Source organism: Poeciliopsis prolifica, unplaced genomic scaffold (genome assembly GCF_027474105.1).
Source record: "Poeciliopsis prolifica strain line A6 unplaced genomic scaffold, Auburn_PproV2 SCAFFOLD013, whole genome shotgun sequence".
In the NCBI taxonomy this organism is placed as follows: Eukaryota; Metazoa; Chordata; class Actinopteri; order Cyprinodontiformes; family Poeciliidae; genus Poeciliopsis; species Poeciliopsis prolifica.
The window spans coordinates 4388159-4405305 of record NW_026562388.1 but is presented as its reverse complement, the minus strand read 5'-3'; the positions used below and the strand labels follow the sequence as shown (position 1 = coordinate 4405305).

Genomic DNA, 17147 nt, shown 5'->3' with positions numbered 1-17147 from the left:
CCTCCAGTGTCCGCTACGGATATCTAGCAACTGACACTGTTCAACATCAGTGTGAAGATGGCGGAGGGTGAATTGAACGTGGATAGTCTCATCTCTCGGCTTCTGGAGGGTAATTTTTTCTCTTACATGTGTATTGTTATGCAGAAGTAAAGGTTCGGACTCTCTGATTCGGCTCAAAAATCTTTAGCGCGTTAGTAACTGTCCCGTTTTTGTTTTTTTATTCACGTAGCGCAGGCAACTGTTAGCAGCTACTGCTAATGTCAGCCATTGGTACCGTTGTATTCCCCGGCTAGTTGCGACTAGCGTTACCGTTAGCTGCCCGGTCGTGTTTATAAACAGTCAGCGGTGAACGCCTACATGTCTCCATTGGCGCAGTTTTATGTGAGGCTTTAGATATTTAACACACACAAGTCTTGTTTTATTCCCCAAGCTTGTAAATGTATTTTGTATTTCATTGGGTTTTTAAGCTAATTTATTTCCTAAACCGTTAATGTTCAGAAGGAGGGGCAGGGACGTTTCTGCTTTGCCTCGGGCAAATTGTTTGACTCGGCCTTGTTGCTAAACAGGTGGAAGGCAGTACATTATAACAGAGGGGAAAACCCCCCCCAAAACAACAGCATTGATTGTTAGCGCTCCCTTTTTTTCAGCTGCACTTGCGTTTTGCATTCATATATTTATGCTAACTCTGATACAACGGTTTTTGACCTAATTTATGCTGGGGCTATACACACACCCTAATTCTATGTAAGAAGTAATTTTAGGAAAAAAGGAGCATGAATGCACTTGATTTTAAACAATGAATTGTGCATCGATGTATTTTTACTTATATGTGTTGGGCATGGGCTAGAAAAAGAGTCTCATTATATTAGTATCTTGATCAAAAATATGCTGGTATCACAATAAATACCTAATTATGTCTTTTTTAAAACTAAATGATGAAAAGTAGAAAAACATATCCTGCAGCAAAAGAATACATTTAACTACCAAAATATTTTATTTTTCATTTTCTCTTGTTTTTTTATGTTGTGTTGTTGTGTATCTTGTGGACCATGAGTCTGTTGAATAAAGTAAATAGAATAGAATAGAAAAAGGTGAATAGTATACTTGTTTTTCACTAACTGCTTGTAGCTTTCCATGTGTGGTTTTAAAACTACATTAATGTAATAGCATGCTCCGTTCTCACTCAGTGACTGGCATGGATTCACGCTCTACTTGCCGATGATGTATTCGGCCAGTTGGATGAACTTTCACTGTCCTTAATGCCTACTCCTCGTGTAGATTTTAGTGACCTAGATTTTAATGCGCCCTGTGATGGTATGTCAACTTGTCCGGGGTGTAACCCAACTCTCACTCAGTGACCACTAGTGATCCTTCAAGAATAAACAGGTAGAGATAATGGATTGACAGAAAAAATATTTATTAGTACTTGAATGACATCAGTATCATCATTGAAATGCTCAAGAGTATTGTCATAATGTCATGGTTTTCTAATATCCTGCAGTGTAAAATTGAAGAGCAAAGAAACGGGTGCAAAGAGAAGGGATGCATTACTCTGCTCTCCATAAAGATGGAGAAAACTCATTGGTAGAGCACTTTCTTTAGTTTGTATTATAGGAATATGAAAACAGTAACTGGTCTGTGCTTGCACAAAAGTTCAAACGTTTTATTTTCCTTTGACTAGATCCGGTCTAACAACTGAGATTCGATAAATACTTTGATATTTTGCAGCCTAGAAAGTTGAAACATTTAATTTTAGTACCAAATATATCACAGTATGAACATACAGTTGGTTTAACTTCAATATAAATGTTTACATTATTTTTATTGTTAGTAGTAGTGAGTGCATCACTCTCACAAATATATTCACAATGTCTTACATATAACCTTTATAAATTACAACACAACCTAAATATGTTATTTAAAAGTTTGTCATTCTGACTCTACAGAAGGGAACAAAACTGTTTCTGCTAATGTATTATCATCCAAGTGTTCTTGCCAAGTACAAGTAAGGTCTCTGGTACCATTGTGTTAGTCCAGAGAAATCCAACTGGCTGGAAAGAAATTAACCAGACATACCAGGCTGTTCTGAAGGCCCAAACATTCAGCTCAATGTTTACATTTGTAGCATTAGCCATTAGGCAGCTGCTGGAGGAGAGGACTGCTCTTGTATTAATTTTCACCCAGGTTTTGAGACAAATAACAAATTTTACTCTTTCAGTACAGAGGTTAATTTATGAAGCTGAAGGTAAAGAACAAAACAAAACTGATGTCTGAGCGAGAGCGAGGATCTAAAATGATAGAATAAAATCCAAAACACAAAAAATAATGTCTCTTTTGTTTTTTCAGAATTTCTTTGTGTGCATACTTAACAGCTGGTCTGTTTTTGGTTCACACTTGGTTTGTAGGTGTGTTTTACAATTGTGATCAGGCTCCAGTGCTTTCATACTCTCACACTGCCTTTAGTTGTCCATATATTTATAAAAATTCACAAGAACACAAATGTGAGACATTTCAGAGTTGGACTTTTTTTTTTACCTATCCTTAAAATTGCTGTCAGAGTCTGGGTTCACATCCACTTTTGAGTGTATCAGCTTCATGGAACATTACTTGACCACTAAGGCAAACTCCTCTGTCCTTGGCATACTTTACTTCAGCATCTGTGACATCTGTTGGATGGACATGGCATATTTAGAGCTCCCACAATTATAGATTTCTATTTTAGGATGCAATATATTAAAAGTACTTTGACCTTGTCTTCACGCTAGCTTGGTTTTAAGTTGCCCGCAAGGTATTATTCTCTCCTTTTACATTGTTTATTAATTATTTTTTAAGTGTATTTAACCCTTGTTTTCATCCTTTTGGCTTTAAAAATGTGTGTCTATTTTCTATTGGACTTTCAGCTGATATTAACCAGAAACTAGCTGTTTTCAAATCATTGACTAGCTGTAACCAACTTTGAGACTTTTTTTCTTTTCTTTAGTCTAATAAAATATTTTATTTGCTATGAGAAGTAAGCAAGGTATTGCAATTTCTTTTTTTTTTTTTCTAGTTCAATTATACAAACTAATTTGTCTAAACTTTCTTCTGAATCAAGAAGTAACTGTAACAGAGGAAATCATTAAAGGAATAAAAAATGATGTACATGTTTTGATGGAAGAAATTACTTAAAATCCAAAAGAAAATAAGGGATTTCAAGACAAATGAATCAAGCGTTTTTAACCTTTGAGATTTTCACTAAAATCCCAGTGAAGTGCTTTAAATAACATTGATGGCTTCACAAACCAAACAACGTGGGAGTTTTTAGCATTGATGCATGAAGTGAACATTTTCCAAATGTTCACTTAAATTTTTCAACACAGAGTAAAAAAACTGTCCTATTGATTGTTTAATCACACTTTGCTATTAAAATGAATTGAAAGCACTGTCACTTTAACTATAAACACCGCACACAAACTGCTGTGCTTTGTGAGAGTCACAAATCCTTGTCAACACTTCTGTTCAGCTTTTGCCACTGGGTGATCTTATAAACCTAATCTCTTCTAAAAGTGCCAGTCTGCAGAGTGCCACCGCAAACAGTGAAAGCTTCAGTGTTAAAGCCAAGCAGGCTAAGCACCCGAGCTTAGCTTACTTTGCACTGATGAGGTCTGGTAATGAGCCCTAATTCTGCTTCATGTTACGTGCTGGATTTGGTGTAAAGTAGATGGCTAATTACACACACACGCACACAAAAAGAGAGATAACGTTTCGCACCGGTAATACTAAAGCTTTGAAATGTTTTGGGTCATCACATTTATCATCTCTGTATGTTTTTGGAAATTTAATTTAATGTCTAACCCTTGTGACACATTCAATTACATGACTAATCATAATGCGGCAATGAGGAAATTCCAATGCTTTAGTTTAAATGGGATGATTATGTGGGTGTGGATGAAACTGAACAGAAATGCTTTTTCTAAGCCTGTCTGCACACACAGTTTACTCTCTTTTTTTCTTGAACTTGTTTTTCTATTTCAGAGGCTGTTAGAAAAACACAAATAATAAAGGATGTTACTAAGGCTTGCTTTCCTTTCTTGGACTTTTAAGTGGGCGTCTTTACTGCAAGGGAACACACAAATGCTTAGAAGTTACGCATTTACCTGATTATGGATTTGTTCATGTTTTTATTTTAAAGAAGGTTAGCAAAGGTTACATTATAAAAAGGAATTTAGGATTGAGCAATTTCAGTAATGGCTTGGTATGGCTTTCTTATGAGAAACATGCTGGAAGAGAAAACAAATAAGATCAGCAAAATAGTAAAATGTTCCTCCAGCGTAGTCGCCACATTTCTTTTTTATTATTTAAATAATCCTACTTTTCATATAGCCACCCAATTCAGTTGCTGACTCCAGCCAGCGTTTTGCGACTCGCTTTTCTTCTCGGTGTTCTAAGATGGGTCACAGTGCCATAAAGCACGCTTGAGCTTGCAGTGAAGCTACAGCGCCAACGCCGCCCACACTGTGGCTGAAGATGTTTGCTCCTCTCACAGCCTCAGCACCAGGTTCCTAAAGTATGGCTGTAATCACTTATGAGCTGCAGAATCATTACACCCACAGTTCATCTTCTTACAAGACAGCTTTTTGAGATTCTGCTTGAAGTGTATTTTCTCCTTAGGTAAATTGTGCTTCCACTGCAGCCTTCTTTCTGAGAGCAGACCCATGATGGAAGTTGCCGGTCTCACTGACAGTTTTGTTTCGCTTCCGCAGTGCGGGGATGTCGTCCGGGAAAGATAGTCCAGATGACCGAGGCAGAGGTCCGTGGCCTTTGCATCAAGTCAAGGGAGATCTTCCTCAGTCAGCCAATCCTCCTGGAGCTTGAGGCACCTTTGAAGATTTGTGGTGAGTGTTTTCTGTTCTCTTTATGTTTTAAGATTACAACTCCTGAGTGTAATCCAGAGTTTAGATCTGAAAATCTGAAAGGCCTCTAAACAAAATAAACAGTATTTTCTGGTTCAGTGTCTGGTACAGCACAGGATTAGACTTCGGGAGGTTCTATTCATTTTTCAGTTATGGTTGCTTTATACCCACCCTATTTGGGTACGAAAAAGAGTTGCCTGTAACAAAACGTCCATTGGTAACTCCCCTTGGGAGGACCTGTAGCAGATAACTAGGAAGGCTGATGTATTACATCAGTTTTTACATTCTGTCTGCTTTACAAAATGCTGGATTTAGAAATGTTGGCAGCTTCTTGTCAATCGGAAATATCAGGGTCTACTTTCTCCAGGAAATGTTAAGTAACTCTAGTCACTAATATAAAGCACTGAAGGAAATTTCAAATGGCAACACTTTATTTATATGGGCCTTGATTAATATGAGGTCCTGTTTGTGTTTGCTCTCTTAAGTGTGACATGATGTCATCTGTGCTCCTAATATAAATAATTAATAATAATTCAGAACAGAAAGGCTGGAAAAAGGAAAACAACACATTAAATGCTTTTTTTGTTGTTGTTTTTCAAAGTGTTAGTGGCTCTAGTGGCTTTTATTTGATAGTGAATTGACAGGAAAGTGGGTAAAGAGTGAAGGTGCAGACATGTAGCAAAGGTCACCATGCCAGAAATCAAACCTGCAATGGCCGCGTCAAGGACTAAGGCCTCCATATGTGGGTTGTGCTTTACCTCTACTTGAAGAACCATAAAAATGGTCGAAGATGTTTCCTTCTCTCGCATTACTGAGAGAGGGAGAGCATTCAAATTTCTCTTGGTAGCTATACTCTCCAGGCTCAAACATTTTACATTTAAAGGGACAAAATAAATAAAATAACTAATTGCCTCACATGCAAATATTTTCTGCTTGTTTATTGTTTTCTTTGTGCTGTATGGATTTATTTTAAGTAGTGTTTAGATTGATCAGTTCTTCTAGCATCAAAAGCCATGAAGTTGTTTATGTTGTTTTGCTTTTATTCACAATGCAGTATTTCTTGAAACCTTGCCCTGAAATTAATTTATTCTGTGATGCCTCCAAAGTTGTAAACCGAATACAGAACAGCAGGATTGGTCTCCATGCAACTTATATTTCACCTTAATCAAACATTCACTTTCCGTGTGGAATTAGTTTGCAGATGCCTATTCTTGAAATCTAAATGACTAAGGCGTTTGTAGGAAGTCTCCTGGTCTAAGTGCACCCCAGAGATTCTGTTTATGCTTTGCTGTTGTTGCGAAGCCACTGCAGGTTTTGCACTATGCATTATGCATTCCTTGTATGTTAGTCTATAACTTAAATGAATGAAATACATCGAGGTTTGTGATTGTAAAATGACAAAATGTGAAAACTTTTTATATATAAATAAATAAACAAAAAATATGGATATTTTTCATAAGTCCTTGAACTCTAGACGTCATTAACTGAATTTAGAAAACACGTTTTCACACTGAAGTGATGGCTGTACTAAAGGGCAGACTCTCTGTGTGCAGAGTGCAGCCCACAAAGCCTGGTCTGCACAGCTTAGAGCAGCAATTTATTCATTCGAAGCATTTTAGAATTTTCTTATGTAACCAAGCTCTGTATTTCACTTTTGGAAGATATTCTCTGTGTTTAGTCTCTATTTTTAATTTGTTTTTCATAATTATTTGTTCTTCAGGTATTTCTGTGAGGGTTGTGCTTCTTAGATGGAAATGAGACGTTTAAGAATAGGCAGACGGCAACAAAAGAGGGTTAGCTTGTATTTAAACTAGCAGGCAGAGTAACATTATACAACCATATGTCTTCTGGTGCCAGCTGTGGTTTGGGTTTGGTTGTATAAAACACCAATGTGCCCTTTGAAATGCCAAAAAAAAAAATGTATCCCTACCAGTTTCATGAGCTCAAATAAAATACATGTTTTGGTTTTAGTTGCTTCTCTTATATTTTAATTTGCTTTTAATGTTGTCTTGTAATGAAACACTCCTACCAAAAGACTGTGGCACATACATTCAGTCTCCTTCTGTGGCACAATGCAGCCAGTAATTGTTGTTCTTCTGTGGTTTAGACCTCTTCAGTCATCTGGGTCTGCACCATTTATCCAAAATTAGAGCAACCCTTAAGTTGGCGCAATAGGATATAGAAGGAAGCAGGTCTTGGCCGAGTGATGATTCTCTCCTGCAGAGATTTGGTGCTTTGCTGGGAGCATCTACAGCTCATTGGGGTTTTCTGAAGGTCAAGGATGGAAGCCATTGGTCTTAAACCCTGAGAGAACAGTTCAAATTAAACTCGGGGTGTGTTTAATTGCAAGGTGGGTTATGCGTGCTTCCTTTTTACAAATAGCTTTAATTGTGATGGATGTTTGTCTCTGCTGCCCCCTTTCCCACAGCCTTCTGTGTCGATCTAGTGGTCATTGTAAAATGACAATGTATAAGTGTCAAAGAGAAAGTATCTTTTTCTGTCACACTTTCATGTTTTTAAGATTGGAAAACAAATTAATCTAATTAAAAACAAATATCTGTTTTTAGATGATTAATTCATTTATGAAGTCAATTAGATATCCAGATCAACCAGGCCTAATGCAAAACAAGTGATTGCCCCGGAGGCATAAGTGCTCATGGTGTCTTTTGCATGAACATGTTTCCAATAACCCACTGATTTAGAATTTCATATCAGTGGATTATGACAAATTAAGCCACTCTGGGTAGTTTCTAAGCATGAACAGCCTGTTTAAGATGCAAATCTGAATCAGATTGATGTCTTGGCTTTCACTAGGCCAATCAGACTCTTTCTTTTTTTCATAACTATTTAGCAAATGACTTGGTGGTGTTTGTTCTGCGGCATGATTTAATTTGCTTAAGTCATAAAATCATTAGATTTCTTTGTAGAAACCAGAGTTCATAATTTTATAAATTACAACAAGTCATCCCAGTTGTTTGTGGATATCTTAGAAATGGCTTTTTAACCCTTTTTAACCTGAATCATGTCAATGATTTTGATTACTTTTCCCACATATGGCCAGGATGAGAAAGAGTTGTTTTTTTGTTTGTTTTTTTGTTGCTGTTGTTTTTTCAGAACATCTTCTGAAATCTGCTTTTGTATATAATCTGTGTTTGCTCTGAAATAAATGTGTGTTTATAAAAGCCAAAACAAAAAAAAAAAAAGTTCTTCTCAGCACTATGTACATCCAGATTTTTATATCTATAAAGAGAAACAAGTCCATATGACTCCATGAAGGAAATTTTAAGAACTACTGTTTCTTTGATGCTTTGTTTCAAAATCTGAATGACCTCTTGTTGCAATTTCACTAGTTGTGTTTTACCAAACTATAATCTTTTGTATGTTTATTTAAGCTTCGACGAACAATATTCCAGTTATAAAATCCCAGCTGTACACTTTGCATCTCACCCTCTATTTAGGTGACATCCATGGGCAGTACACTGATCTCCTGAGGCTGTTTGAGTATGGTGGCTTCCCTCCAGAAGCAAACTATCTCTTCCTGGGTGATTATGTGGACAGAGGAAAGCAATCCCTGGAAACCATCTGTCTGTTGCTGGCCTACAAGATCAAATATCCAGAAAACTTTTTCCTGCTCCGAGGAAATCATGAGTGCGCTTCCATCAATCGTATCTATGGCTTCTATGACGAATGTAAGTGAATTCATAAAGGGCTACAAATATCTCTGAAAAGCATAAAGTATTTAGTTCGTAAGATGTGTATTCGTACATTTGCAGGCAAGCGCAGGTTCAACATTAAGTTGTGGAAGACCTTCACAGACTGCTTTAACTGCCTCCCCATTGCTGCTATAATTGATGAGAAGATTTTCTGCTGCCATGGAGGTGAGTGTCTACTGCAGATATGCGGTTGAATTTTTTTTATACATGTATTCAATACAGCCAATCATAAGCTGATGTTTATTTTCTGTCAGGGCTTTCACCTGATTTGCAGTCAATGGAGCAGATTCGTAGGATCATGAGGCCGACAGACGTGCCAGATACAGGTGCTGTTTCTATCTGCATACACTTCATGCTTGATCGGTTTTATTCACATTCCATCTTGGTGTCCATACCTTGCAACTCTTTCCTGACATGCTTGTATCAGGCCTTCTGTGTGACTTGCTGTGGTCGGATCCGGATAAGGATGTGCAAGGCTGGGGAGAGAATGATCGTGGAGTCTCCTTCACCTTTGGGGCAGATGTGGTCAGTAAATTCCTAAACCGCCATGACCTGGACCTCATCTGCAGAGCCCACCAGGTAATTAGAGATAGATTCTGAAAATCCTTTATGTAAGCATTATCGTTTCTCTTGCACACTTAACAGAGACTTGTTTCAATTACCAGTGCCGATAAGAAAATCTTGTGTAAGCTACATTAATAATAGTGGATATGTGTTCCCTGGTTTCTACCTCCATTTCGCCTCTTCTTCCCTAAGCATCATGCATTCAAGCACTGGGTAATGGTTCATCTGTTTTGCTTGATTGAATTGCTACGGTGCTCTCTTAAGTATTTCTTCTCCTATATCTTTTCCATGCATTGTCACTTTCTAACAATTTTTGGACCAATACAACAAAGTGCATAATTGGGATGTGAATGAAAATGACTAATACAAATCTGAAAATGTGGAATACATTTGTAATTTGTAGAAGAATCTTTCACCGACATTAGAGCTGCAAGTTTTTTGGGGTATGTTTCTGCCAGCGATGCAAAACCAGAGAGACTGAAATGATTTCCTGTACTTTTTAATTACCTGTTGATCTGGTGGGAAGTGAGTTCAAACATCAGTTTTAATGTCTTGCTACAGATTTACAGCAGGTTTCACAGTTGGCATGATGTGTCCAAGGAGATGTGCATTCTTAGTTTTCCGCCACACACAGTGCTTTGCACATGGACAAAATTGTTTGTTTTTGGTCTCAACTGAACAGAGTATTTTGCTTCTATGTTTGGCCTTTCTTCAAACAATAACTTTGTTCTTTGAGCTCGTCCATACAGGCCAGAGTTATGTAGTGCATAACAAACAGTGATCATGTCAACAGATTCTCCCACCTGCGTAGTAGATCTGAATTTTGTGGCTGTGTTATGACAAAATGTGAAAACATTCAATGGACACAAATGCAAGATACAATGTAGACAGTGCAATGTATGGAGTTGATGTTGGAATATTTCTGAGATGGTTTAGTAAGCTCTGCCCTGACAGCACAGTTAGTTTGTGAGAGTAGCTGAAGATCTGTTTGTTATTGATCGCTGTGGGTGTTATAATAACACCACGTGTCTTAAAACAGGTTGTGGAGGATGGATACGAGTTCTTTGCCAAACGCCAACTGGTCACACTTTTCTCTGCTCCAAACTACTGCGGGGAGTTTGACAACGCAGGCGGCATGATGAGTGTGGATGAGTCTCTCATGTGCTCCTTCCAGGTAGTCAAAAAGCAAATGGAGTTGTGATATTTTTTTCCCCCAAACTGATATGTTATTACAGAAATAATCACTCAAATATAAACTCTTTTTTCTTAAGATTCTGAAGCCCTCAGAGAAGAAGGCCAAGTACCAGTACGGGGGCGTAAATTCTGGTCGGCCTGTGACCCCACCCCGCACCACCCAACCTCCCAAAAAGAGGTGAACACCCAACTGTGGCTTGTCCCCACTCCTTGTCATTTTGTCCATTCCAGATCTGCCTTTATGGCGACCCCACAACACCCCTAGAAGTGAGAAGATACGGGGGTTGTCTGATTGTCCAAATCCTCCACTCCTCCTCCACTCAGCCAGCCTCTCGTCAACACCACTGACAGCTCTTTTCTTAAAGTGTACGTGTATATACATTTGCTGTGACTTATCAGTTGGGTTGTTTTGCCTTTATGTTTGGATTTTGTTTTGTTTTTGAAAATATTAAAAAAAATTAACCTTATTGGTGGTTTTAATTCTAATGCTGCTTGAGGTTTTCTGAGATTCTATTGTGTTAGGGAATGCTTTCTTTGTATGTCAAAGAACAATGTGACCAAGTTGCAAAAGTCTGTTCTTTTTCTTCTTCTTTTTTTTTTTTTTTTTTTTTTTGGGCGTCATAAAAACAAAATGAAGGTTCAACAATATTTTACATTGACCTTAAAAACAGTAAAACAAAAAAAATCCTCTTGTGTGTTGTAACTGGGACTGCTGTTCCACTGCAGGACCAAAACAAAAGTCTTATTTCAACTTATCACAGCATGTGTAGTACTCTTAGTGGTTCTTGTGCACATGAACTTTTTTTAAGCATTAATAAAGAGCACCTTCATGTTTGTAGAACAGACCAGTTTGAATGAACAAATTTGTCCCTTCTGATCTTGGACATCATCTACGCAAACAAAATGTATTCAGCGTCAGTTTGCCCATTCTGTCTTGTCTCCCTGTACTTTGACTCCTACGTAAAAAACATGCTGCTTTCTTGCTCTGAGTCGGTATTGACAGTTTTTCTCATTTCTTTCCCCCTCCCTTCTATAATCTTAATTTTGTCTTGAGAGCGAGCGATTGATTTGATGACACATTATGAGTAATGAATGTCATGGGGCTTGGCACACATTGTTTTCACGGTAATGATGAATCAAAAAACATTTAAAAAAAAAAAGACATTGCAAGCTTCAGAAACAGCCCATAATATTGGAACTAAATATTCTAAGTTTGCTTAACACTAGCTTTCTTCTCCTAACCCATTCAGTCCAGGTACAAGGTGTGAAAATTAGCAAAGTTTTAGCTTTGCTGTGTGATTGTGTTGCCACCTGGTGGATAAATATGGCACTGCGATGCACAAACTGTACGCCTCATGTAAAACAGCAAGCATCCAAATATGGGGGAGAGAGTTTTTCATGACATTGCTAGTGTTGCTTACCCTTCACACTGTCCAGCTCGCAGGTTGGTGTCCATCTTTAGTTTCTACTGTTCACAAGAAGCTTTTGTAACTTCAAACAGAAAAGTTGCTTCTTTTCTCATTCGATTAGTTTGGTATTTTTTGTTTTATTTTTATGTTGTTTTTTCATGATGGATTACTTTCAGTTTGCTTAACTTATTTCCTTGGTGTTACCAAAAGCTGTTTTACAGTTTGTAAACGGTTATTTCAAAGTGAATACATTCAATAAAATGGATGAAAGGAAAAGTCAGTTGTCATTTTTATTTATCTTGAACATGTTCAATATCTAATTCATCACTCCCAACTCCATTCTATTCTAGAGTAATTGTATAAATAAAATGTATATATATATATATTTACCTTTTTTTAATATATTTAGCAAACTGTTGTCTCGCATATGGACCCCCCAGCTGACCTTAGTGTGGGTGGCAATCGGTGAAATGTTTGTCATTTAGGCAGAGAAGTGAACACCCAGGAAAAGAGGGAGAAATGAGCTTTGAACTCCAATCTGAAGAGTCTGCATCCAACTTGAATGAAACTGGTAATTAAGGGGCTGCAGAAGAAACCAAGGACAAAGTCTCATCTGGATTACCAAAATCTAATTGTTGAGTTACATTAAAAAGGGCATAAAATAATTTGTAATGGAAATTTGACCCTAGGAGGCAATTTAGCATTGTTTACAGAAGTCACAATGAAGGCATTTCTCCTTTAATGTGCAAAGCCGCTTCAGTTCTGAGAAATGGACTTATGTGTCTTGTAGTATTCATACTCCAGGGAAACAGAACGGAGTTGTTCACAATTAAAAGTGTCCAGCACTTACTAATCTGAAAAAGTTTTTTTAGGGCCACTTATCTTGATGTTAGGGGCGTTAATTGTGGCACCAATGATATTTGTTAAAAGCAAGTATGAGTTTCAACATAGGGGTTTTACACAAAAAGACACTCAAACTACAGGTTAGGTTTTTATATATTTTTTGGGCCATATTTGCTACACTATAGGAGTCGCAAATATAGTTGTGGACTGCACTGCACTGTGAAAAAAATTAAAATGCCCTTTTAGTAGCTGGCTGGACAAGAGCTGTTAATTATATTAAAATGACCCCAAATGCATGGGTCAAAACTTTAAGGATGCTTTTTGTTCCAATGATTATGTCCATCTTAGATAGATACATTGATGTCATGTCACAATAAACAAAAAACATGTGGAGCACAATACATTGTAGGATGGAAATATTTCACATAAACAGAGCATTATCAAAGTGTGAAATTTAAAGATATGATAGTAGCAAATAGTTTCATATTTAGTGACGACAGTAAAATTGTTGCGAGTATGGTTTATTGTTACAAATGAAGTTAAATGTTTCTCGACAGCTCACTTGCAAGCATTTTTTTGGACAGATTTCTGTATTACAACTTCCAGCCCGATGGGGGCAGTATAAATGCTTCTCCGGTACGTGTGACGTAGCCCGGGCCATCACAACTATCTACAAACATAGACGGGTCACAGTAAATGGTTACAATGCTAGCAGAGCGTTTGTAGATCTGGGATGCATTCCAGGACGAGTGCCGAACCAGAAGTGGTGGTTTTGTTCACGTCCCCTGTCTTACACGGCTTAAATAACTCAGAAAGACTAAAGCACGCTGTTACTGTAAGTTTGTGTGCGTTTTGGGCACTTTACCTTGTTTATTCGAGGGCTAGAGCGAGTTTATAGTTGTGTTGAATAAAGCTAACAGTCTGTCCTGCCATGGTTAGCTGCTGCTGCTGCTGCTGGTGTTGAAAGGTCTGAAGTTCAGGGCAGTGCACATTGACTTTGGCTGAAAATATGTAAAAATAAACAAGGACCTTAAGGTGTCCTTTCCTTAAGACACCGTCATCATAGTCTTGACATGTTAGCCAGCTGCCATATGCATTTGCTATATTTAACACGGTTTTTACAGTTAATTTAGGTAAACAATATTTCCGTGTAATTGTTTAGTTTGGAAAAGAATACATTGGATTGCCATCAGACTGATGATGGTCTTCTCGTTGTGTGTTGCTTATTTGTAGCTGAAACATTTCGCAGAAAAGGCTAAATCTGAGACAAAGCTGCTAAAGTTAGAGATGCACCAATGAGAAATCTTTAGGGCTCATTCATTTAAGATGACCTTTTTAATTTGTAGGTTGTTGTAAAAATCTAAATAGCCGTAATATTGAATGAAATTGAAGTCTTGATTTTTGTTTCCCCAAAGAACCAGGCTGAACAACAACCCTTCATCCCTCCTTCAGTGGCACCGTTTCCACCATCAGGCCCTCGCTGATGTTTCAACAATGAACTATGGGAAACTCCCAGCAGTGAGTGAAAAATGGCTAGGTTTAGGCTCAAATCCTGCATCGCCTTAGTCTCCCTAGCATTGCTCCTGGTCATCATAACTCTGGTTTTAAAGGCTCTTGCCCCAGAGGACTCTCCTTTTGACAGTCCTGGTGAGGTTAAAATAAATCTTAACAGACAGACTGCTCCTCAGAACCAGAGGGCCTTCAAGAAAAGCTTTGAAGAGACAAAAATGAGCGACCCTGTTGAGTCGGTCAAGGATGCAGGGCTGGAAAGCACAATGAGGAAGTTTCCTCCTCCCAACTACTATCTCCATGCCTTCTACTATGTATGGTATGGAAACCCCACATTTGATGGCAAATACATCCACTGGGATCATCCACAGCTGCCACATTGGGATGCAAAGGTTGCTCAGGAATATCCACAAGGAAGGCACAAACCTCCTGATGATATCGGGGCCAACTATTACCCCTCCTTAGGGCCGTACAGCTCCAGAGACCCCTCAGTTTTAGAGGCACACATGCAGCAGCTGCGAACAGCAGCCATTGGTAAGCCAAATATGATACTTATGATTCTTACTTAGTTCAATGGTTATCAGTGTTTAAAAATGTTATAATTTTTAATTTGACATTTAAGATCTGATTTTGTTAATAATAGGGATGTTCCAGGTGACATTAGGTTGTCTCAAGAAATATGTTTCAGAGGAAAGTGACCAAGAACACTTTTTTTCTGTTGAAATTTAGACTTATTTTCCAACTTTCCCCAAAAGGTAAGTGGGGTATTTAGAAATGTAGATTATTTGGGCATGTGGCGACTATTTAATGAAGCCAAATCCCAGTCAAGCTACTGCTGTTCCACGTTGATGAGAGTAAATGAGCTGATCAGGATGTTTCTGGGACTCCTACCTTTGGTGTCTTATCAGCAAATCCCACTTAAAGGAGAACCCGGAGGAGAGCCAGAATGTTTTGGTATCTAGACGATACCAAGATGTTTCCTTCTGACCTGGTGGGTCTAGAATGAGCTGCAGACTTTGGCAAAATTTTCTCAGATATTCACTGAGTAATGGATACATTAAAAAAAATGAATCACTAGAAAAATAAAGTTGTTAGAATGAATAAATTAAGATTTCTAAACAGTTAACATTTAAATCTGCTTCAAGGATTTGAAAATAAAGCCTCCTTTTGCCTCAGATATTGTGTAGCTGTTCTTCATATTTGTGTTTATCGTCAGGTGTCATCGCTGTTTCCTGGTATCCCCCTTCCACAAATGATGACAATGGTGAGCCAATTGATGAAATCGTACCTTCTTTGCTGGAGGCGGCACATAAATACCACATAAAGGTGCATATGACAATAGCTTAGTGTTTTGTCTTGTGGAAATTTTATCAAATGTTGTTCAGCCAATGTCAACCCCTTCGATCTGTTGGAATCAGATGCAAAAAATAATATTGTCTGTTTGCAGGTTGCTTTTCATATTGAGCCCTACAAAGGCAGAGATGAAGTCAACATGTTTACCAATGTCAAATTTATCATTGATAAGTAAGTGTTGTACTAGATTAGCTGTTTTATAGTCGCCTTCTACTTTAAGTGAATACATTTCTATTTACCATTGATTGCATATCTTTCAGATATGGGGAGCATCCTGCATTTTTCAAGTACCGGACAAACGCTGGCAAACTCCTTCCACTTTTCTATGTGTATGACTCCTACTTGATGAACTCGGAGCAATGGGCTAAGCTGCTGAAACACACAGACAGCAGCAGCATCAGGGACACACCGTATGACGCCATCTTCATCGCCCTACTCGTTGAAGAGAAACATAAGCGCGAGATCCTGACTGCAGGGTTCGATGGCCTCTACACTTACTTCGCTACCAACGGATTCACATACGGCTCCACTCAGCGCAACTGGGTCTCTATCAAAGCCTTCTGCGATGACAACGACCTCCTATTCATTCCGAGTGTGGGCCCAGGATACATTGACACAAGCGTTCGACCGTGGAACTTCAAAAACACTCGAAATCGCATCAACGGCAAATACTACGAAACCTCGCTGAGTGCGGCGTTGGAGTCCAGACCCGATTTTATCTCCATTACCTCTTTTAACGAGTGGCACGAGGGGACTCAGATTGAGACGGCTGTTCCCAAAACGGGTCAAACCGTGTACCTCGACTATCTGCCGAATAAGCCGACCATCTACCTGGAGATAACTCGCAAATGGGCAGCAATATTTGGTGGAGAACGACAAAGATGGCAGGACTGATCATAGAGATAATTTATTGAAAATGATATGACCTACTGCTGGAAACTCAATTAATTTGTGAAATGGTCTTCAACTTGAAAATGATGGCTGGTTGCTTAAGAAATTTTTAATGAGGTAAAATCACAGTTGAGAAAATGACTCATTCACTATGTTAATTTTTACTTCAGTCACAATTTCTTTTAATTTTTTATTGTTTGCACTTCAACTATGAACTGTGTTATTTTCTGTTTACGTTAAATGGTCAAGTTATTTATTAGGATTTGAGCTTGAAAAATAATTCCAAGACATTCCAGTCTTCAATGCTAATATGGGCCTTATTGGTCCAAACAGTAAAGTGACAGAGTGGCTTTTTTGTTCTGTACCCATATTGTGAATGCAGAGAGTCTGTTCAATATTTTCTTTTCACCTTATTCGAGGTGTCTCACTGTGAAGCGTTTTGGAATGGCGCTTAAGCGTTTGCACGAATCCCTTGAATAAACTGATCAGATCCTGATGTGTCGAAAGTTGTCGTCACCTTTCAAAACCCCACAATCACAAGCACATCACACACAGTTCAAATTCCTGCCAGTGTCACAGTTGTTACAGCCCGCCTTCCTGTTTTGAACAGGTACAACACTATGAATAACAGACAGTTTCACACTCCTGCTTGGCTTGTGACATCGTTATCTGAGATGAGAAATTATTTAGGTGAAAAAAAAAAACTGGAAGCAATTTCAGTTTTAGTTTGCACTTGCTAGGCGTTCTCAGTATACTGGAATAAGTGCTTGTTGAAAAGG

At 38.2% G+C, this 17147-nt stretch overlaps 2 protein-coding genes across 2 annotated transcripts; both read left to right on the top strand.

Moving 5' to 3' along the window:
- The first annotated feature begins 9 nt into the window (after positions 1 to 9).
- LOC129365452 (serine/threonine-protein phosphatase PP1-beta catalytic subunit-like) lies at positions 10 to 11539 on the top strand. The gene is made up of 8 exons (XM_055038657.1): positions 10 to 109; positions 4743 to 4874; positions 8351 to 8581; positions 8666 to 8770; positions 8860 to 8931; positions 9033 to 9184; positions 10209 to 10343; positions 10441 to 11539. The coding sequence occupies exons 1-8, from the start codon at positions 58 to 60 to the stop codon at positions 10543 to 10545; spliced, it is 984 nt and encodes a 327-aa protein (XP_054894632.1). The 5' UTR covers positions 10 to 57; the 3' UTR covers positions 10546 to 11539.
- A 1790-nt stretch (positions 11540 to 13329) lies between these two features.
- On the top strand, positions 13330 to 16864 carry manea (mannosidase, endo-alpha). The gene is made up of 5 exons (XM_055038046.1): positions 13330 to 13450; positions 14031 to 14658; positions 15341 to 15450; positions 15572 to 15648; positions 15738 to 16864. Exons 2-5 carry the CDS (start codon positions 14145 to 14147, stop codon positions 16369 to 16371), a joined length of 1335 nt encoding a protein of 444 aa, XP_054894021.1. The 5' UTR covers positions 13330 to 13450; positions 14031 to 14144; the 3' UTR covers positions 16372 to 16864.
- The last annotated feature ends 283 nt before the right edge of the window (positions 16865 to 17147 follow it).

Coding starts and splice junctions, on each gene's coding strand:
- LOC129365452 (XM_055038657.1), top strand. CDS start 58: ATGGCGGAGGGTGAATTGAACGTGGATAGTCTCATCTCTCGGCTTCTG. Junction 8,771..8,859: donor GATTTTCTGCTGCCATGGAG/GTGAGTGTCTAC, acceptor ATTTTCTGTCAG/GGCTTTCACCTGATTTGCAG. Junction 9,185..10,208: donor TCATCTGCAGAGCCCACCAG/GTAATTAGAGAT, acceptor GTCTTAAAACAG/GTTGTGGAGGATGGATACGA.
- manea (XM_055038046.1), top strand. CDS start 14,145: ATGGCTAGGTTTAGGCTCAAATCCTGCATCGCCTTAGTCTCCCTAGCA. Junction 15,451..15,571: donor CACATAAATACCACATAAAG/GTGCATATGACA, acceptor GTCTGTTTGCAG/GTTGCTTTTCATATTGAGCC. Junction 15,649..15,737: donor GTCAAATTTATCATTGATAA/GTAAGTGTTGTA, acceptor CATATCTTTCAG/ATATGGGGAGCATCCTGCAT.